General features: G+C 45.8%; 1 protein-coding gene across 1 annotated transcript in view; it reads right to left on the reverse strand.

Moving 5' to 3' along the window:
- LOC138648014 (dimethylaniline monooxygenase [N-oxide-forming] 2-like) overlaps positions 1-23,435 on the reverse strand; it is a 95,004-nt gene that overhangs the window by 60,391 nt on the left and 11,178 nt on the right. Inside the window, exon 2 of the mRNA XM_069737470.1 lies at positions 5,624-5,763. Coding sequence (XP_069593571.1) covers positions 5,624-5,755 — 132 coding nt within the window. The 5' untranslated portion in view covers positions 5,756-5,763. The remainder of the gene's footprint in view (positions 1-5,623; positions 5,764-23,435) is intronic.

Raw genomic sequence — 23,435 nt, forward strand, 5'->3', positions numbered from 1 at the left:
CATCTACTCCTTCTGAGGTTCCGGTATTTTTGTCTGATTATCGGGAGGTTTTTGAGGAGCCTAAGCTCAGTTCGCTTCCTCCTCACAGGGATTGCGATTGTGCTATAGATTTGATTCCTGGCAGTAAATTCCCTAAAGGTCGTTTGTTCAATCTGTCAGTGCCAGAGCATACTGCTATGCGGAATTATGTTAAGGAGTCCTTGGAAAAGGGACATATCCGTCCATCTTCGTCCCCTTTGGGAGCAGGTTTTTTTTTCGTGGCCAAAAAAGATGGTTCCTTGAGGCCTTGCATAGATTATCGTCTTTTGAATAAGATTACAGTCAAATATCAGTATCCTTTGCCATTGTTGACTGATTTGTTCGCTCGCATTAAGGGGGCTAAATGGTTCACTAAGATTGATCTTCGGGGTGCGTATAATCTTGTGCGGATAAGGCAGGGTGATGAGTGGAAAACCGCATTTAATACGCCTGAGGGCCATTTCGAGTATTTGGTGATGCCTTTTGGACTTTCTAATGCTCCTTCTGTCTTCCAGTCTTTTATGCACGATATTTTCCGTGAATATCTGGATAAATTTATTATCGTGTATTTGGATGATATTTTGGTTTTTTCTGATGACTGGGAGTCTCATGTTCAGCAGGTCAGGAAGGTGTTTCAGGTCCTGCAGGCCAATTCTTTGTAAAAGGTTCTAAATGTCTCTTTGGAGTCCAGAAGATTTCTTTTTTGGGGTATATTTTTTCCCCTTCTACTATTGAGATGGATCCCGTCAAGGTTCAGGCTATTTGTGACTGGACGCAGCCTACATCTCTTAAGAGTCTACAGAAGTTCTAGGGCTTTGCTAATTTTTATCGTCGCTTCATAACTAATTTTTCTAGTGTTGTTAAGCCTTTGACGGATTTGACTAAGAAGGGTGCTGATGTTGCTGATTGGTCTCCTGCGGCTGTGGAGGCCTTTCAGGAACTTAAGGGCCGGTTTTCTTCTGCTCCTGTGTTGCGTCAGCCAGATACGTCGTTTCCTTTTCAGGTTGAGGTTTATGCTTCCGAGATCGGAGCGGGGGCGGTTTTGTCACAGAGAAGCTCCGATGGCTCAGTGATGAAGCCATGTGCGTTCTTTTCTAGAAAATTTTCGCCCGCTGAACGGAATTATGATGTTGGTAATCGGGAGCTTTTGGCCATGAAGTGGGCATATGAGGAGTGGCGTTATTGGCTTGAGGGTGCTAGACATCGTGTGGTGGTCTTGACTGATCACAATAATCTGATGTACCTTGAGTATGCCAAGCGTCTGAATCCTAGACAGGCTCGTTGGTCACTGTTTTTCTCCCGTTTCAATTTTGTGGTGTCATACCTGCCAGGTTCAAAGAATGTGAAGGCGGATGCTCTTTCTAGGAGTTTTGTGCCTGACTCCCCTGGAAATTCTGAGCCCACTGGTATCCTTAGGGATGGGGTGATTTTGTCGGCTGTCTCCCCAGCCTTGCGACGTGCTTTGCAGGAGTTTCAGGTGGATAAACCTGATCGTTGTCCGCCGGAAAGACTGTTTGTTCCGGATAATTGGACCAGTAGAGTCATCTCCGAGGTCCATTCTTCTGTGTTGGCAGGTCATCCTGGAATATTTGGTACTAGAGACTTGGTGGCCAGGTCTTTTTGGTGGCCTTCCTTGTCGAGGGATGTGCGTTCTTTCGTGCAGTCTTGTGGAGTTTGCGCTCGGGCTAAGCCTTGCTGTTCTCGGGCCAGTGGATTGTTGTCACCTTTGCCTATCCCGAAGAGGCCTTGGACGCACATTTCCATGGACTTTATTTCGGATCTTCCTGTCTCTCAAAAAATGTCCGTCATATGGGTTGTGTGTGACCGCTTTTCTAAGATGGTTCATCTGGTACCCTTGCCTAAGTTGCCTTCCTCCTCTGAGTTGGTCCCTCTGTTTTTTCAAAAGGTGGTCCGTTTGCATGGCATTCCGGAGAACATTGTTTCTGACAGGGGATCCCAGTTTGTGTCTAGATTTTGGCGGACGTTCTGTGCTAAGATGGGCATTGATTTGTCCTTTTCGTCTGCATTCCATCCCCAGACGAATGGCCAGACGGAACGAACTAATCAGACTTTAGAAACTTATTTAAGGTGTTTTGTTTCTGCTGATCAAGATGACTGGGTTACCTTTTTGCCGCTTGCCGAGTTTGCCCTTAATAATCGGGCTAGTTCTGCTACCTTGGTTTCTCCTTTCTTTTGTAATTCGGGGTTTCATCCTCGTTTTTCCTCTGGTCAGGTGGATCTTTCTGATTGTCCTGGAGTGGACATGGTGGTGGATAGGTTGCATCAGATTTGGAGTCATGTGGTGGACAATTTGAAGTTGTCCCAGCAGAGGGCTCAGCAGTTTGCTAATCGCCGTCGCTGCGTGGGTCCTCGACTTCTTGTTGGGGACTTGGTGTGGTTGTCTTCTCGTTTTGTTCCTATGAAGGTCTCTTCTCCTAAGTTCAAGCCTCGGTTCATCGGTCCCTATAGGATCTTGGAAATTCTTAACCCTGTGTCGTTTCGTTTGGATCTCCCGGCATCGTTTGCTATTCATAATGTGTTCCATCGGTCGTTGTTGCGGAAGTATGAGGTACCTGTTGTTCCTTCGCTTGAGCCTCCTGCTCCGGTGCTGGTGGAGGGTGAATTGGAGTATGTTGTGGAGAAGATCTTGGATTCTCGTGTTTCCAGACGGAAACTCCAGTATTTGGTCAAGTGGAAGGGTTATGGTCAGGAGGATAATTCTTGGGTGGTTGCCTCTGATGTTCATGCTGCCGATTTGGTCCGTGCTTTTCATAGGGCTCATCCTGGTCGCCCTGGTGGTTCTCGTGAGGGTTCGGTGACCCCTCCTCAAGGGGGGGGTACTGTTGTGAGTTCTGTTTTTGGGCTCCCTCTGGTGGTTACTGATGGTACTGGGTGACTTGTGTTCTCTGCGGTCTCTGGTGTCCACCTGTTCCATCAGGTTATGGGAGTTTCCTATTTAACCTGGCTTTTTTGTCATTTCCTCGCCGGCTATCAATGTAATCAGCGTGTCTTTTTACCTCTGCTACCTGCGTCTGTTATCTTCAGGACAAGCTAAGTTTTGATTTTCCTGTTCCACGTTTTGCTTAATTTTTGTCTTAGTCCAGCTTGCAGATATGTGATTCCTTGCTGCTGGTTGCTCTAGTGGGCTGAAATTGCTCCTCATGTTCCATGAGTTGCACATGAGTTCAAGTAATTTCAGGATGGTTTTTTGAAGGGTTTTTCGCTGACCGCGCAGTTCACTTTTGTATCCTCTGCTATCTAGCTTTAGCGGGCCTCATTTTTGCTGATTCTATTTTCATAACTACGTATGTGCTTTCCTCTCATTTCACCGTTATTACATGTGGGGGGCTGCTATTTCTGTGGGGTGTTTCTCTGGAGGCAAGTGAGGTCTGTGTTTCTTCTAATAGGGGAAGTTAATCCTTCGGCTGGCGCGAGACGTCTAGGAATCATCGTAGGCACGTTCCCCGGCTACTGCTAGTTGTGTGTTTAGGTTCAGGATCGCGGTCAGCTCAGGTTCCATCACCCTAGAGCTTGTTTTGTTTTTGTGCTTGTCCTTTTGTGATCCCCTGCCATTGGGATCATGACACTGGACACTCTCTGTCGCAGGAAACCTGTGACATCAACTGTGTCTGAGTAGCCAAGGGCTGTATTCTTTAGTTAGTGATGGGACAAGGCTATGGATTTTATGTTTATGGATTTGTTTTCTCTACTGTGCAACTAGTGGAAAGAAACATTGTGTTTATGACAGAAAAACCCTGCTGTTCGTTTTCCAGATGGCTACCCAAGTGTTGTGAATTCTGCTCTTGGGCTCCCTCCGGTGGTTATGAGTGGTAGTGCTGCGGTAGTTTGATCGCAGCATTTATCAGGTGTATCTATTTTTTGCAATTTGGGCTGGACTATTTAGTCCTGCTTTATCCTTTAGTCTCAGTGCCAGTTGTCCATTGTTTTTGGAGGATTCACATCCATTCCTGGTCTCTCCTGTTCTGCTGTTCATTTCAACAAAGATAAGTTCTGGCTTTGTTTTTGCTGTCCACCTGCTGTGGACCTTATAGTTCTGTGCATTTTCATGTTTTGTCTTGTCCAGCTTTGTCTGTGAAGGATTTTTTGCAGCCAAGCTGTGTCTCTGGAGATGCAGATATACCCTCCATGTCTTTAGTCAGATGTGGTGATTTGTATTTTCTGTGGTGGATATTTTCTAGTGTTTTAATACTGACCGCATAGTACTCTGTCCTATTCTTTCTTTTTAGCTAGTATGGCCTCCTATGTTAAATCCTGATTTCATGTCTGCGTATGTTATTTCCCTCTCCTCTCACAGTCAATATTTGTGGGGGGCTGTCTATCCTTTGGGGATTTTCTCTGAGGCAAGATAGTTTTCCAGTTTCTGTCTTTAGGGGAAGTTAGTTCTTAGGCTGTGTCGAGGGGTCTAGGGAGTGTTAGGTACCCCCCACGGCTACTTCTAGTTCCGCTGCTAAGTTCAGGGTTTGCGGTCAGTACAGGTACCACCTTCTCCAGAGTACGTCTCATGCTGCTCCTAGGCCACCAGATCATAACACCCAAGAGAGTAAACCCCGGTGCTAGATGTTGCTAATATATTCTTGGCAAGATATCCCTGGTGTGCCCTTTATTCCTACGCGCATAAGAAAAAGTTGCTAATCTTTTGAGCTGGCCTGCACAATTGCAAAGAACTATCTCTTCCATTCTTCATAGGCTTTAGGGTTGAAGACGCACATAAGTCCATAGAATTCAGCCTATAAAACATGATGATCCAGAAAAAGGCAAAAAACCCATAAGACAGATGTGAATTGCCTCACATCAGGAGACAATTTCTTTCCAAATCAGACTAGTTCCTTGGATCTACACCCTATCACAGAATCTAGTGTCCATAGCCTGTAATATTATATTTTTTAAGTAAGGCATCCAGGCCTCCTTGAACTTTTTTAGTGAAAAAAACATTACAACATCATGTAGCAGAGCGCTTCATATCTCATTGTTCTTAAAGTAAAAAATCATTGATTATGATTAAGCCTTCTTTACTGTAGACCAGGGGTCTCAACCTGCATTCCTCTAGGGCCGCAAACCATGCGTGTTTTCAAGATTTCCTTAGCATTGCACAAGGTGCTGGAATCATTATATGTGCAGGTGGTTAATTTATCACCTGTGCAATACAAGGAAATCCTGAAAACATGACCTGTTTGCGGCCCTCGAGGAATACAGTTTGAGACCTCTACTGTAGACACAGGATGCCTCCTTGTCCACGTCGCAGTCCTAGGTGTGAAAAGATAATTAGAAAAATATCTGTCCTGTCCCTTCGTATATTTGTACATTGTAATTATATGGCCCATGAGCCTTCATTTTTTCAAGAGGATCTTTTACTACGACTGAATTACTGGGCACATGGCACCACTAACACTGGAAACCATAGGTGGATGTTAAAATATAAATATAACAGACACAGTGTCAAAACAAGTAACTAACAGCAATATCCGGTCTCCGGAACATTTTTTTTAATGTTTTCTATTGAAAAATGTTACCTAAAAGAGAAATGCAATATCTGTAATACATCCCATTGATTTTGGTATTATTTGTAGAGAAGTTGGTCACTCACCTTGAACCGCCAAAGGCCTCCAAAGTCTTGACTTTTTTCAAAGCAAGTTGGCTCAAGACCATCCTCTACACATGCTTTAATTGCTCCCAAGCCGCCAAGCCCAGCTCCAATGATAGCAACTGTTTTCACCATGGTTTTATCTGCAACATGTCGACTTGTAAATATACAATAAGTTGTAAATACATTACACATGTGAATAAGTGATTAGAAAATATATGGGCTTGCATATTAATTTCTGTTTTCTCCTTTTTTGTATAAATCAAGTTTATTTAAACAAAACGCATATAAGTACAATCATGTAAATCAGCAAACTACCAGACAGTGTTTACAAGCTGGTCAAGTATTACATTACAACATCTCCACAAATCTCACAGGTTTATATTTTGTCAAATGATATTACTGATTGTGTTAATATTGTGAAGTATTAATAATAAAAGAACAATAAAGATATTTGATAACACCTTCTTTCGATATTGTTATGATTATTCAAGAATCATAAACAAGTTCAATCTAGGTAGGAAAAGGACAAAGAAAGTAAGGAAAAGGAAAAAGAGAGGAAAAGAAGAGGAAATGAAGGGTGTAAGGGGTATGTGGTATACTCGGGAGGAAACGTGACTGTCCTATCATTCCAACATCTGGATTACGGATTGACAAGGCGGTGCAGGAACATACAAGTGCGTAATTCATCAGGCTCTAGAAAGCCAAAGATCTAAATCGGGTGTCTCCCTAAAGGCAATACAAGGAGCCCTTGTATTATACGTTTTATCAATTGCTCCATTCTGTAGATATCATTAAGTTCTGCTACAAACTCGGCACGTGAGGTAAACTTTTCTTGCTTCCAAAATAGTGGGATTAAGTTCCTAACAGCAGTAAGGAAGTGTAAGAATACCCCTCTTAAACCTAGAAATCGACAGGTCACACAGGGACAACAGTGCTAAACTTGCTGAGGGTTGGATTTGTGTAATTGACAGCTTATTGTGAAGTTTAAAAACAGCTAACCACAGATCATTTATGGGGGGGCAATCCCACCAAACGCGCACGTAAGAGACTATCTCTTTTAGACAGGTTTATCATAAATTTGAATAAATGGGCCCGGGAATGTTGTGATCTGAAGGTCCTTGCTTCTGCTTTTAACCCCTACCTGACCTCGGACGGGATAGTACGTCCGAGGTCAGATCCCCTGCTTTGATGCAGGGCTCCGCGGTGAGCCCGCATCAAAGCCGGGACATGTCAGCTGTTTTGAACAGCTGACATGTGCCCGTAATAGGTGCAGGCAGAATCGCAATCTGCCCGCACCTATTAACTAGTTAAATGCCGCTGTCAAACGCAGACAGCGGCATTTAACTACCGCATCCGGCCGGGCGGCCGGAAATGACGTCATCGCCGACCCCCGTCACATGATCGGGGGTCGGCGATGTGTCTCCATTGTAACCATAGAGGTCCTAGAGACCTCTATGGTTACTGATGACCGGTGGCTGTGAGCGCCACCCTGTGGTCGGCGCTCACAGCACACCTCCATTTCTGCTACATAGCAGCGATCAGCAGATCGCTGCTATGTAGCAGAGCCGATCGCGTTGTGCCTGCTTCTAGCCTCCTATGGAGGCTATTGAAGCATGGCAAAAGTTAAAAAAAAAGTTTAAAAAAATGTGAAAAAAATAAAAAAAAAATATAAAAGTTTAAATCACCCCCCTTTCGCCCCAATCAAAATAAATCAATAAAAAAAAAATCAAATCTACACATATTTGGTATCGCCGCGCTCAGAATCGCCCGATCTATCAATTAAAAAAAGCATTAACCTGATCGCTAAACGGCATAGCGAGAAAAAAATTCGAAACACCAGAATTACGTTTTTTAGGTCGCCGCGACATTGCATTAAAATGCAATAACGGGCGATCAAAAGAATGTATCTGCACCAAAATGCTATCATTAAAAACGTCATCTCGGCACGCAAAAAATAAGCCCTCAACCGACCCCAGATCACGAAAAATGGAGACGCTACGAGTATCGGAAAATGGTGCAATTTTTTTTTTTTTTTTTTTTAGCAAAGTTTGGAATTTTTTTTCACCACTTAGATAAAAAATAACCTAGTCATGTTAGGTGTCTATGAACTCGTACTGACCTGGAGAATCATAATGGCAGGTCAGTTTTAGCATTTAGTGAACCTAGCAAAAAAGCCAAACAAAAAACAAGTGTGGGATTGCACTTTTTTTGCAATTTCACCGCACTTGGAATTTTTTTCCCGTTTTCTAGTACACGACATGCTAAAACCAATGATGTCGTTCAAAAGTACAACTCGTCCCGCAAAAAATAAGCCCTCACTTGGCCAAATTCACGGAAAAATTAAAAAAAAGTTATGGCTCTGGGAAGGAGGGGAGTGAAAAACGAACACGGAAAAACGAAAAATCCCAAGGTCATGAAGGGGTTAATAAGAGATATCGTATTTCGTGTGAGAAAGGGTAAGTACCTATCCCTACCCCCTTACCCAAGGACCAAAGAACTACCTGAGAGTCACGGCCATTGAGCTCATATTCTATGTCAACCCATTTCTTGTTATTTCTGCTATGGTAGAGGTCTAGGATACATGTTCCTATTGATGCATAACTATAGATCGCAAAGTCAGGGAGACCTAGACCACCTGTCAGCTTAGGTCTGCTCAATAGCATGTACGAGGTACGCGCCCGACCAGGAGACCAAATAAATCGAGTGATCATTTGTTTGAGGCGAGAGAAGAAGGAAGCTGGCAGGTGTAAAGGTATTGTTTGGAAGAAGTACAAGAGGCATGGTAGGAGGTCCATTTTAACTGCATTGATCCTGCCTAACCAAGATAACTGGAGTCTATGCCATTTATCCAAGTCTGATTCAGCATTCTGCAGGGCCGTTTTAAAGTTTGCTTCAAACAATTGAGTTGTTTTACCTGTAATTTTAACACCTAGGTAAGTGAGGGAGTCAAAACGCCATTTGAATGGAAAGGCCGTCCTCAATTGATCAACAATGGGAAGTTGAATTGATATGTTTAAGATTTCTGATTTGTGGGAATTCATCTTGAAATTACTTATGTTTTCTCCTTTTTTATGATTTTTAAAATTTCAGTTGCAAAAATTGATTTGTAATCCATATAGGCATGTTATGCTTTAACACTTTCCAATTTGCTTTGTATCAGCTCCTTACAGATCTCTGCCTTCAGTTTCAATTTGCTTTCACATAAGTCCAGTTGTGATAACTGCATGGCTCGTTAGAAGACACTGCACTGATAACTAATGTAACGGTTTTCATCACATGATCCCAGAGGTCCGGCACTTTGGTTGAAAGATGGGGAAAGAGGAAAAATCCCATCCTAGATTTTACTGCTACTGTTAGGGTTGAGCGAAACGGGTCGAACATTTTCAAAAGTCGCCGACTTTTGACAAAGTCGGGTTTCATGAAACCCGATCCGACCCCTGTGCGGGGTCGGCCATGCGGTACGCGACTTTCGCGCCAAAGTCGCGTTTCAATGACGCGAAAAGCGCCATTTCTCAGCCAATGAAGGTAAACGCAGAGTGTGGGCAGCGTGATGACATAGGTCCTGGTCCCCACCATCTTAGAGAAGGGCATTGCAGTGATTGGCTTGCTGTCTGCGGCGTCACAGGGGCTATAAAGGGGAGTTCCCGCCGACCGCCATGTTACTGCTGCTGATCTGAGCTTAGGGAGAGGTTGCTGCCGCTTCGTCAGAAGCAGGGATAGCGTTAGGCAGGGTCCATTAACCACCAAACCGCTTGTGCTGTAGCGATTTCCACTGCCCAACACCACCTTCGGTGTGCAGGGACAGTGGAAGCTACATTTTTTTTTTTTTTCCCCTCAGCGCTGTAGCTCATTGGGCTGCCCTAGAAGGCTCCCTGATAGCTGCATTGCTGTGTGTACGCCGCTGTGCAAACCAACTGCTTTTTTCAAAGCACAAATCCTCTTGTTCCTTCCTTTCTGCACAGCTATCTTTTTTGTTTGTACACACTTTTTATTTAATTTGTGCATCAGTCCACTCCTTATTGCTGCCTGCCATACCTGGCTGAGATTACTGCAGGGAGATAGTAATTGAAGGACACTCCCTGTTTTTTTTTTTTTTTGTGGGAGATTAAGATTGACATTTCTGCTAGAGTGCCATCCCTGTGTGTGCCATCTCTCACTCAGTGGGCCATAGAAAGCCTATTTATTTTTTTGCTTGATTTGGGTTATAAAATCTACCTGAAAAAATCACTACATCAATCAGTGGGAGAAAAATATTGGCCTCAGGGCTTGTGTGCCACTCCTTACTCCTGTGTGTGCCATCTCTCACTCAGTGGGCCATAGAAAGCCTATTTATTTTTTTGCTTGATTTGGGTTCCAAAATCTACCTGAAAAAATCACAACATCAATCAGTGGGAGAAAAATATTGGCCTCAGGGCTTGTGTGCCACTCCTGACTCCTGTGTGTGCCATCTCTCACTCAGTGGGCCATAGAAAGCCTATTAATTTTTTTGCTTGATTTGGGTTCTAAATTCTACCTGAAAAAAATCAATAAATCAATCAGTGGGAGATTAATATTGGCCTTTGGGCTTGTGTGCCAGTCCTAAGCGTGCCATCTCTCTCTCTCAGATAGTGGGCCATAGAAAGCCTATTTATTATTTTTTTTATTGGGTTTATAAATTTTCCCTGGAAAAAAAAAAAAAAGTGGGAGATTAATATTGGCCTCTGGGCTTGTGTGCCAGTCCTGAGCGTGCCATCTCTCTCACAAATAGTGGGCCATAGAAAGCCTATTTATTTTTTTGGTTGATTTGGGTTCTAAATTCTACCTGAAAAAATCAATAAATCAATCAGTGGGAGATAAATATTGGCCTCTGGGCTTGTGTGCCACTCCTGACTCCTGTGTGCGTCCTCTCTCACTCAGTGGGCCCTCGAAAGCCTGTTTTTTGTTTTATTTGGTTTCTAAATTCTCCCTGAAAAAATCATTTTTTTTTTATTTTTATTTTTCTAAAGTCTCCCTGAAAAAAAAAAAAAATTCAAATCAGTGGGAGATTAATATTGCCCTTTCTGCTTGTGTGCCAGTCTTGACTCCTGGGTGTGCCATCTCTCTCTCTCCAATTGTGGGCCATAGAAAGCCTATTAATTTTTTTGCTTGATTTGGGTTCAAAAATCTACCTGAAAAAATCACTAAATCAATCAGTGGGAGAAAAATATTGGCCTCTGGGCTTGTGTGCCACTCCTGACTCCTGTGTGTGTCCTCTCTCACTCAGTGGGCCCTACAAAGCCTATTTTTTTTTTATTTGTTTTCTAAATTCTCCCTGAAACAATCATTTTATTTTATTTGGTTTCTAAATTCTTCCTGAAAAATTCATTTTTTTGTATTTTTTTTTCTAAAGTCTCCCTGAAAAAAAAAAAAAAAATCAAATCAGTGGGAGATTAATATTGCCCTTTCTGCTTGTGTGCCAGTCTTGACTCCTGGGTGTGCCATCTCTCTCTCCAATTGTGGGCCATAGAAAGCCTATTAATTTTTTTGCTTGATTTGGGTTCCAAAATCTACCTGAAAAAATCACTAAATCAATCAGTGGGAGATAAATATTGGCCTCTGGGCTTGTGTGCCACTCCTGACTCCTGTGTGCGTCCTCTCTCACTCAGTGGGCCATAGAAAGCCTATTTTTTTAATTTGTTTTCTAAATTCTCCCTGAAATAATCATTTCATTTTATTTGGTTTATAAATTCTTCCTTAAAAAATCATTTTTTTTTTATTATTTTTTTTTTCTAAAGTCTCCCTTTTAAAAAAACAAAAACAAATCAGTGGGAGATTAATATTTACATTTGCGCTTCAGTGACAGTCCTGCGTGTGTGGCATCTCTCTCATTTGTTGCCACCAACAACAGAGTGTGTAACATTGTGCCTGATTTTCGTTGTGGTCTCACCCACCTGTAAAGGGGTAGCTAAATCATACTGAAGTTATAGCTCACCGTGTAAGTTGTGTGACAGCAACAAATACCGTTAGTTTGTTAACGTTTTTAAAACAATGAGGAAGTCTGGTGGAAGAGGTCGTGGCCGGGGGCGTTCATTGTCAGCTGGTAATGAGGGTAGTGGTGGAGCATCAGGTGGTCGTGGGAAAAAAAATATTGCACCTAAGTCTGGAGCTGTGGAGCCAGGTTCGTCGTCTGGCTACACAAGGCCTCGAACGCTCCCTTTTCTGGGAGTAGGAAAACCGCTTTTAAAGCCGGAGCAGCAAGAGCAAGTTTTGGCTTATCTTGCTGACTCAGCCTCTAGCTCTTTTGCCTCCTCTCGTGAAACTGGTAAAAGTAAAAGCAGCGCGTCGTTAGTGGATGTTCACGGTCAGGGACAAGTCGCTTCCTTGTCCTCTTCAGCAAAAACAACAACAGAGAAGAATGCAGCAGGCGACACAACGGGTTACTCCATGGAGCTCTTTACACATACCGTCCCTGGCTTAGAAAGTGAAGCAGTTAACAGTCCATGCCCATTACAAGTTGAATCTGACATGGAGTGCACTGATGCACAGCCACAGCCAGACTACTATGCTGGTCCTTTGACTCAGACCACAACATTGCCCTCGCAGGGTGCTGATCAAGAATCAGACCCTGATGAGACTATGTTGCCTCATCACGAACGCTATACCACCGACCGACACGGTGACACAGACGAAGTTGCACACGAGCTACAAGAAGAGGTAATAGATGACCCAGTTCTTGACCCCGATTGGCAACCATTGGGGGAACAGGGTGCAGGCGGCAGCAGTTCTGAAGCGGAGGAGGAGGGGCCGCAGCAGGCATCAACATCGAAACAGGTTCCATCTGCCGGGCCCGTATCTTGCCCAAAACGCGTGGCAAAGTCAAAACCTGTTGGAGGACAGCGTGGCCATCCGGTTAAAGCTCAGTCTGCAATGCCTGAAAAGGTATCCGATGCTAGAAAGAGTGCAGTCTGGCATTTTTTTAAACAACATCCAATTGATCAGCGCAAAGTCATCTGTCAAAAATGTTCAACTACCTTAAGCAGAGGGCAGAATCTGAAAAGTCTCAATACAAGTTGCATGCATAGACATTTAACCACCATGCATTTGCAAGCTTGGACTAACTACCAAACGTCCCTTAAGGTTGTAGCACCCCCGGCCAATGAAGCTAGTCATCAACGCAACATCCCTTCCGGCAGTGTAGGGCCACCATTTTCTGCACCACCTGCAGTATCTGTGCAGGTTTCTTTGCCAGGCCAAAGCAGTCAGGGTCAGGGAATCACCAGTTTCGTAGTAGGAAACACTGCATCTAGGGCACCGGCGGCAACAATACCATCTCCCACCGTCTCTCAGTCTGCCATGTCCACCGGCACCCCCGCTAGTTCCACGATCTCCAGCTCTCCAGTCCAGCTCACCCTACATGAGACTATGGTTAGAAAAAGGAAGTACTTAGCCTCGCATCCGCCTACACAGGGTTTGAACGCCCACATAGCTAGACTAATCTCGTTAGAGATGATGCCCTACCGGTTAGTTGAAAGCGAAGCTTTCAAAGCCCTGATGGACTACGCTGTACCACGCTACGAGCTACCCAGTCGACACTTTTTTCCAGAAAAGCCATCCCAGCCCTCCACCAGCATGTTAAAGAGCGCATCGTCCATGCACTCAGGCAATCTGTGAGCACAAAGGTGCACCTGACAACAGATGCATGGACCAGTAGGCATGGCCAGGGACGTTACGTGTCCATCACGGCACACTGGGTAAATGTGGTGGATGCAGGGTCCACAGGGGACAGCAAGTTTGGGACAGTTCTGCCTAGCCCACGGTCTAGGAAACAGTTGGCTGTAGCCGTTCGCACCCCCTCCTCCTCCTCCTCGTCCTCCTGCAGAAGCGAGACCTCGTCCACAGACCGCAGTCGCACAACCACTCCATCCGCAGCTGCCACTGTTGCACACCAGGTCTCCCATTATGGGGCAGCTACTGGCAAACGTCAGCAGGCTGTATTGGCTATGAAGTGTTTGGGCGACAACAGACACACCGCTGAAGTTCTGTCCGAGTTCTTGCAGAAAGAAACGCAGTCGTGGCTGGGCACTGTAGATCTTGAGGCAGGCAAGGTAGTGAGTGATAACGGAAGGAATTTCATGGCTGCCATCTCCCTTTCCCAATTGAAACACATTCCTTGCCTGGCTCACACCTTAAACCTGGTGGTGCAGTGCTTCCTGAAAAGTTATCCGGGGTTATCCGACCTGCTCCTCAAAGTGCGTGGACTTTGCTCACATATCCGCTGTTCGCCCGTACACTCCAGCCGTATGCAGACCTATCAGCGTTCTTTGAACCTTCCCCAGCATCGCCTAATCATAGACGTTGCAACAAGGTGGAACTCAACACTGCACATGCTTCAGAGACTGTGTGAACAGAGGCGGGCTGTTATGTTTTTGTGGGAGGATACACATACACGGGCAGGCAGTAGGATGGCAGACATGGAGTTGTCAGGTGTGCAGTGGTCGAAGATTCAAGACATGTGTCAAGTCCTTCAGTGTTTTGAGGAATGCACACGGCTGGTTAGTGCAGACAATGCCATAATAAGCATGAGCATCCCCCTAATGCGTCTGCTGATGCAAAGTTTGACGCACATAAAGGATCAGGCGTCTGCAGCTGAGGAAGAGGAAAGCCTTGATGACAGTCAGCCATTGTCTGGCCAGGGCAGTGTACAGGACGAGGTAGCGGGCGAACAGGAGGAGGAGGACGAGGAGGATGATGGGGATGATTATATTTTTAATGAGGAAGCTTTTCCGGGGCCAGTGGAAATTGTTGGCGCGGCAAGGCCGGGTTCTGGTTTTTGGAGGGACACAAGTGACGTGGATTTGCCTGAAACTGCCCCTCAACCAAGCACAACCACAGATTTGAGAACTGGAACTTTGGGCCACATGGCGGATTATGCCTTACGTATCCTCAAAAGGGACACACGCATAACAAAAATGATGAACGATGACGATTACTGGTTGGCCTGCCTCCTTGATCCTCGCTGTAAAGGCAAATTGCAAAATATAATGCCACATGAGAACTTGGAACTAATATTAGCAACCAAACAATCAACTCTTATTGACCGTTTGCTTCTGGCATTCCCTGCACACAGCGCCCGTGATCGTTCTAACACGAGCTGCAGGGGCCAGCAGACCAGAGGTGTTAGAGGGGCAGAAATCAGAAGTGGCGTTGGCCAGAGGGGTTTTCTGACCAGGTTGTGGAGTGATTTTGCTATGACCGCAGACAGGACAGGTACTGCAGCATCAATTCAAAGTGACAGGAGACAACATTTGTCCAGTATGGTTACTAACTATTTTTCATCCCTTATCGACGTTCTCCCTCAACCGTCATTCCCATTTGATTACTGGGCATCAAAATTAGACACCTGGCCAGAATTGGCAGAATATGCATTGCAGGAGCTTGCTTGCCCGGCAGCTAGTGTCCTATCAGAAAGAGTATTCAGTGCTGCAGGTTCAATACTAACAGAAAAAAGGACTCGTCTGGCTACCCAAAATGTAGATGATCTAACCTTCATTAAAATGAACCACAACTGGATTTCGAAATCTTTTGCCCCACCTTGCCCGGCTGACACCTAGCTTTCCTATGTAAAGGTCTTGCCTGTGGACTATTCTGAATGACTTTTCCAATCTCGTAATTTGCAGCACCTGATTGTCCAGCATCCGACATGTTAACACCTCCCTAAATGGCCAAAGTCCCCACACGGGGCCGTGGTATCGCCACTTGGCGCCAGCACCCGTGAGAGTACTGTTTGTCTGAAGAGGTGGGTGTGCCCGCTTTTGGTCGACGGCACTGCCACTAGGTCCCTCATAGTACAATAAAGTGTCTGGCGGTGGTGGTGCGCACCCAACGTCAGACACACCATTGTAATATGAGGGGCCCTGGGCCTGTACCGCCGGCCACAAGACAGTCCCCCCCTCAGGTCAAACAGTGCTCTACCACTTGCAAAATTTTCTCTCACAGCTCCACCAATGTTTAGTCTATGCGCTGACATCCTTCAATGCCTGGCACTGTCAATACCATAGTATTGACATTTTTCTTATGTTAGGCCTTCGAAGCCTGTCTGCGGTCACTCCTTCCACTAGGCCTCCACTGACCTGTCTACTGCTGCCCGTGTTCCCCTGGAACCAATTTTAAATTGCCTACAGCCAGCCCAATTTATTATGTTAGGGCTTCGAAGCCTGTCTGCGGTCCCTCCTTCCACTAGGCCTCCACTGACCTGTCTACTGCTGCCCGTGTTCCCCTGGAACCAATTTTAAATTGCCTACAGCCAGCCCAATTTATTATGTTAGGGCTTCGAAGCCTGTCTGCGGTCCCTCCTTCCACTAGGCCTCCACTGACCTGTCTACTGCCGCCCGTGTTCCCCTGGAATCAATTTTAAATTGCCTACAGCCAGCCCAATTTATTATGTTAGGGCTTCGAAGCCTGTCTGCGGTCCCTCCTTCCACTAGGCCTCCACTGACCTGTCTACTGCTGCCCGTGTTCCCCTGGAACCAATTTTAAATTGCCTACAGCCAGCCCAATTTATTATGTTAGGGCTTCGAAGCCTGTCTGCGGTCCCTCCTTCCACTAGGCCTCCACTGACCTGTCTACTGCTGCCCGTGTTCCCCTGGAACCAATTTTAAATTGCCTACAGCCAGCCCAATTTATTATGTTAGGGCTTCGAAGCCTGTCTGCGGTCCCTCCTTCCACTAGGCCTCCACTGACCTGTCTACTGCTGCCCGTGTTCCCCTGGAACCAACATCAGAAAATATAAAAATAAGTATTTTGCTTATAAAAAAGAAAATACTGGAGAGATATCAAATGCAGACATTTTAACATTAAAAACAAACACATACAACAAAAATCTGGTACAGTACTAAAAATGGCCACCAGCTACAATAACTTTCTCCTGCAAGTAGTGAACTGAAAGTTTTTTTCAATTTAAAACACAGATATGGCATCCACCGAGTGTTGTCCTGTCACGTCTTCTTTATATTATTGCCAAGAAGATGCAAAACAATGAAAATAATAAAATCATTATTTACCAAAAAAATAGAGTAAGTCAAAACCACATTGCAAATAAACATTCATTACAAATAAAGAAGCAGGGCGCGTCCGAGGGTGAGTATATACCTAATAAGAATATAATCACCCTTGGACGCGCCCTGCTTCTTTCCGACAGCCTTCCTTCCTAAGAATCAGCCCTTCCGTGGTGTAGAGAGAGGGTGTGTTACACTCCAAGGTGTTCCCCAGGTTTCCTTGCCATTGCTTCGGTCTTCCGACTCTCGTTTAGTAGTTGTAGAAAACTACACTGCATTAGGCCTACAACATGGGTATAGGGTGGAGAGAGATGGTGTGTTCCACTCCAAGGTGTTCTCCAGGTTTCCTCGCCATTGCTTCGGTCTTCCGACTCTCGTTTAGTAGTTGTAGAAAACTACACTGCATTAGGCCTACAAAATGGGTATCGGGTGGAGAGAGATGGTGTGTTACACTCCAAGGTGTTCCCCAGGTTTCCTTGCCATTGCTTCGGTCTTCCGACTCTCGTTTAGTAGTTGTAGAAAACTACACTGCATTAGGCCTACAAAATGGGTATGGGGTGGAGAGAGATGGTGTGTTCCACTCCAAGGTGTTCTCCAGGTTGCCTTTCCTGAGCTTCTATCTTCAGGCTCTCGTTAAATTGTGGTTAAATGGAACAACTGCATTTGGCGTACTAGTTGGTTTGGGGCCAGTGGCGTAGGAAGGGTGGTGCGGGGGGGGGCGGTCCGCCCCGGGCGGCACAATGCGGGGGGCGGCCACGGCCGGCGCTGCAGGAGAAGAAGGAAAAAAAAAAAAAAAAAGAAGACGCCCCTTTAAATCTTCGGGCGGTGCCGTCCGCCGCCACGACCAGGGCCAGCTCCCCCCACCCCTGGGCCCCGCCCCCCGCTCTAATACTCACCTCTCCTGGTTCCTGCGGCTTCAGCGTCCTCTGATTCTGCGACGTCTCAGAGCAGAGGGCGCGATGACGTCACTACTGTGCGCGCCGCTCTGCCTCTCTGTCCTGAGCGTCGCAGAGCCGGAGAGACGCTGACTGCACCGGACCTACGCTAGGAACGGGAGAGGTGAGGATTTTACTTTTTTTTTTTTTCTTTATGTCTGACTGTCTGGGGGCAATGCTGGACACACTGGGGCAATACTGGAGACCATGGGGCAGATTGCTGGACACACTGGGGCAATACTGGAGACCATGGGGCAGAATGCTGGACACACTGGGGCAATACTGGAGACCATGGGGCAGAATGCTGGACACACTGGGGCAATACTGGAGACCATGGGGCAGAATGCTGGACACACTGGGGCAATACTGGAGACCATGGGGCAGAATGCTGGACACACTGGGGCAATACTGGAGACCATGGGGCAGAATGCTGGACACACTGGGGCAATACAGGAGACCATGGGGCAGATTGCTGGACACACTGGGGCAATACAGGAGACCATGGGGCAGATTGCTGGACACACTGGGGCAATACTGGAGACCATGGGGCAGATTGCTGGACACACTGGGGCAATACAGGAGACCATGGGGCAGATTGCTGGACACACTGGGGCAATACAGGAGACTATGGGGCAGATTGCTGGACACACTGGGGCAATACTGGAGACCATGGGGCAGATTGCTGGACACACTGGGGCAATACAGGAGACCATGGGGCAGATTGCTGGACACACTGGGGCAATACAGGAGACTATGGGGCAGATTGCTGGACACACTGGGGCAATACTGGAGACCATGGGGCAGAATGCTGGACACACTGGGGCAATACTGGAGACCATGGGGCAGAATGCTGGACACACTGGGGCAATACAGGAGACCATGGGGCAGATTGCTGGACACACTGGGGCAATACAGGAGACTATGGGGCAGATTGCTGGACACACTGGGGCAATACTGGAGACCATGGGGCAGAATGCTGGACACACTGGGGCAATACTGGAGACCATGGGGCAGATTGCTGGACACACCGGGGCAATACTGGAGACCATGGGGCAGAATGCTGAACACACTGGGGCAATACAGGAGACCATGGGGCAGATTGCTGGACACACCGGGGCAATACTGGAGACCCTTTGGCAGATTTCTGGACACATTGAGGCAATGCTGGAGACCCTGGGGCAGACTTCTGGACACACTGGGGCAATGCTGGACACTGGGGCAGATTGCTGGACACACTGGGGCAATGCTGGACACTGGGGGTAATATGCTGGACACACTGGGGCAGACTGCTGGACACACTGGGGAAAGGCTGGACACTGGGGCAGATTGCTGGACACACTGGGGGCAGTGCTGGACACACTGGGGCAGATTGCTGGACACACTGGGGGTAATATGCTGGACACACTGGGGCAGATTGCTGGACAACATGGGGGTAATATGCTGGACACACTGGGGCAGATTGCTGGACAACATGGGGGTAATATGCTGGACACACTGGGGGCAGGACTTGAGGCATGGGCAGAATGTAGATACGGGGCATGATTGGAGATACGGGGCAGGATTGGATCATGGGGCAGGACGGATACGATGGAGGCTGGTGGGGCAGGATGGGGAGATCATATGGGGTAGAATGGATACTCATGAGGGCAGGATGCGAGAACATATGGCTGGAGCCAGGAATGAGATAAACGGGGCCAGGGTGGGGAATAGTGTTACCATAGGGGATAATTAAGGGATATTATTACTGCAGTGATGTATTTATTTTATTTTTTGAGTATACTGTTTTAAATGGGGGGGCGGTCCTGTTACTGTGCAGAGTGACACTATATCGCCTTTTTATCTTCATGTGGTGTAATGTAGAAGTTGTGAAAAATTAAGTAATGTGTTCTGCAAGCGGAGCTCGAGATAACTGTGTTATTTCCTGCAGAAACGAGTCCTGGCTGGAAGGAATGATGGCGGTCTGTGCTGGATGAAAGATGAAGGACTTCACCTAGAGACATCACTGGTGAGTCAGTGTTACCTATACACTGACACTATACACTGTATACTATATAGAGGTCCTGTGTATAATGTCACCAGTGATCTCTGTATTACCTCTACACAGACACTGCATACTAAGTACAGATCTCCTGTGAATACTGGCACTTATGGTGATAGTATTGTGTTTTTTTTTTATTACTGATCAGTATTGTAGTATTCAGTCACTATGTGGTGGTAATATGTGGTCTGGAAATGGTGTTGTGGTATTTGTCCCTTGTATGTAGTATTATTCGGTCACTATGTGGCCTGGTCATGGTGTGGTGGTATTAAGTCACAGGTTTGGCATGTGGGGGTGACACCATTAGGCCCAGTTTACGTTCTACAAAACAGGAAAACCATTTTTGGTAACCTTTGTGTGTATTGAGTGGGCGGTGGGGGGGGGGGGGCGCCAAACTCGGGAACAGCCCCGGGCGGCAAAAGCTCTAGCTACGCCTCTGTTTGGGGCCTACTAACAGTGTCTGCCGCTCCTTGCTGTTCTCCTGGTTTCCTGTCCTGAAATTCCGTTTTCAGGCGCTCGTTAAGTAGTTGTTAATGTTAGACTGCATTTGGCCTACTAGTTGGGTTGGGGCCTACTATCGGTGTCTGCCACTCCTTGCTGTTCTCCTCCACTGAACAAAGCTGTGCCGCCTGTTTACTACGGTTGCCAATTTTGAACTGCATTTCGACTACTTACTGATTTGGGCCTACTCTCTGTGTCAGCCTCTCATTCCAGTTGTCCTCCACTGCAATGCCCCCTGGTTATTCCTGTGTTACCAATTTTGAACTGCATTTAGCCAACTTTATTCTTTGGGCCTATATCTGTGTTTCCTCCTCATCCTGCCCATTGCCCAGCCAGTGATAGATGAGTCTGCTGGTACATTGACCCATAACGCAACATTCCCCGTGCACGCTACACAACAACATTGTGACCCTGCTGAAAGTCAGGTTGCTCTTCCCGCATACCATACCACCTTACACGGGGACAAAGAGGAAGGTGCAGATGAAAGTGCAGGTTCCTTCATCAGGTGGGGGGAGGAATACTAGTTGGCGACGTCACTGGCACAAGGCCTCTCATAGTACGCAAAACTGTTGCTGCCGGTGGGAGGCGCCCCCGCCGTGCAAACACACCGCTGTACTTTGAGGGGCCCTGTGCCAGTGCCAATGCCGAGTGGGCCCCCTTGCTTGCTCAGGTTCACAGCACTTGCAAAGTTGAAATACTTACCTCTCCCTGCTCCACTGCCATGACGTGGTCCAGATTTCCTGGGCCCACTAATTACTTGAACCAGCCCTACCCACCACAACTTTAGCCAAATGACCCCCAATTTCAAATGCCTTCCAATTATTATAAGGTAAATTACGCTTGACAAGCTTCATTAAGAAGAATGGATGGTTTTGACATTAAAATGGGCACTCTAGATGTTTTCCTGGCCCCCACTCACTGCCGACTATGCTGCCCCATTGACTTGCTTTGGGTTTCGTGTTTCGGTCGATCCCGACTTTACGTCATAATCGGCCGATTTCACTCGACCCGACTTTTGAGATAGTCGGGTTTCGCGAAACCCGGCTCGACTCTAAAAAGGTCAAGGTCGCTCAACTCTAGCTACTGTTACTGGTTACAGTGTTCTAATGTGTGAATGACATTGTAATTAGTGATGGAATAAAGCAACACTTCAGCGGTTTTGATTTTTTGCTTTTCCATAGCCCATTGTAACGTTGTTTTTTTCTGTTTAGGTGTTAATGTGTTTCGTTTAGCTTTTCTGTATGTAAATCCCATTTCCTTTAGGCGGTTTCTTACAGTTTGGTCACAGACGTTGAATCCAGTTTCCTCCCATTTGTTTCTCATTTGTTTTGTTGTGCATTTCTTGTTTTGGAGACATATTGCTGAAAGTTTCTGGTCTTGACGCTTTGAAGTCTTCCTTGGTCTACCAGTATGTTTGCCTTTAACAACCTTCCCATGTTGTTTGTATTTGGTCCAGATTTTAGACACAGCTGACTGAACAACCAACATTTTTTGCAACATTGCCTGATGATTTACCCTCTTTTAAGTGTGATTTACCCTCTCCAAGGTGTGATCACTCTTTTTTAATGAGCAGATCTAATTTGATGCAGGTGTTCGTTTTGGAAATTGAAATTTAGGGTGATTCCATAATTTTTTCCCACATAATTGAGTGAGTCCATAATTTTCCCCTATGCTTGTTCTAAAAAAAAAATACTGACTACAACATTTTTTGTTCTTGATTTCTTTTATAGTGTTTATTAAAGCCAGAATGTTGTCATTTGAAATGACTGTAGTTTTGTGCCATGTCTCTGATCTGCTTTTTTTTAATAAAAAATAAACAACTGAATGAACATCCTCCAAGGCTGGTGATTACATAGTATTACAACCCGTGGCAAAAATTAAGATCAGAACTTACGTTAGTGGCTCTACTCCAGCGATGAGAGGTGCTTTAATTGTTTTGCTTTTTCACCTATTCTGCACTACATTAACCACTTCGTGACAGCAAATTTTGACCATAATAACCAGGCCAATTTTTACAATTCTGACCACTGTCACCGTATGAGGTTATAGCTCTGAAACACTTCAACGGATTCCACTGATTCTGAGATTTTTTTTCATGACATATTATACTTCATGTGAGTGGTAAGATTTGTTCTACAGGACTTGCGTTTATTTATGAAAAAAAAGGAAATTAGGCAAAAATTTAGAAAATTTAGCAATTTTCAAACTTAATTTTTCTGCTCTTAAATCAGAGAGCTGTGTCAATCAAAATAATTAATGACTAACATTTCCCACATGCCTACTTTACATTAGCACAATTTTGCAAAAAAATTTTTTTGTTAGGATGTTATAAGGGTTAAAAGTTGACCAGTGATTTCTCATTATTTCAACAAAATTTACAAAACCATTTGTTTTAGGGACCACTAGTGTTGAGCATTCCGATACCGCAAGTATCGGGTATCGGCCGATACTTGCGGTATCGGAATTCCGATACCGAGATCCGATACTTTTGTGGTATCGGGTATCAGTATCGGATCCATAGTGAGGTGTAAAATAAGGAATTAAAATAAAAAATATGGATATATTCACCTCTCCGGCGGCCCCTGGACATCACGCTGGTAACCGGCAGGCTTCTTTGTTTAAAATGAGCGCGTTTAGGACCTGAGGAATGACGTCGCGGCTTCTGATTGGTCGCGTGCCGCCCATGTGACCGCCACGCGACCAATCAGAAGCCACGACGTCATTCCTCAGGTCCTAAATTCCTAGAATGAGCGCGTTTAGGACCTGAGGAATGACGTCACGGCTTCTGACTGGTCGCGTGCCGCCCATGTGACCGCCACGCGACCAATCAGAAGCCGCGACGTCATTCTCAGGCACTAAACTCCTCATTCTAGGAATTTAGGACCTGAGGAATGACGTCGCGGCTTCTGATTGGTCGCGTGCCGCCACGCGACCAATCAGAAGCCGCGACGTCATTCCTCAGGTCCTAAACGTCCTCAGGTCCTATATATAATCTGGGTTATTACCACACACACTAGTTCGTTTTCCCAGATTACATTAATATGTACTCGGTATGCTGGTTGGTATATGGGTGCATTGCAGGGCTCAGAAAGGAGGGAGCACAGTTTGACTTTTTTAATGCAAAATTGGATAGAGTTAATGGCTGGCACCATTTCGTGTTTGGAGAGCCAAAAACCCCCCAATTCTAACTCCAACCCTAACCCCAACACACCCCTAGCCTTAATCCAAATCCTAACTAACTCCAACACAACTCTAACCATAACTCCAACAGTAACCCAACACAACACTAACCCTAGCCCCAACCCTAACTGTAAAGAATGGAAAAA

The sequence above is a fragment of the Ranitomeya imitator genome, chromosome 8 (assembly GCF_032444005.1).
Source record: "Ranitomeya imitator isolate aRanImi1 chromosome 8, aRanImi1.pri, whole genome shotgun sequence".
Lineage (NCBI taxonomy): Eukaryota > Metazoa > Chordata > Amphibia > Anura > Dendrobatidae > Ranitomeya > Ranitomeya imitator.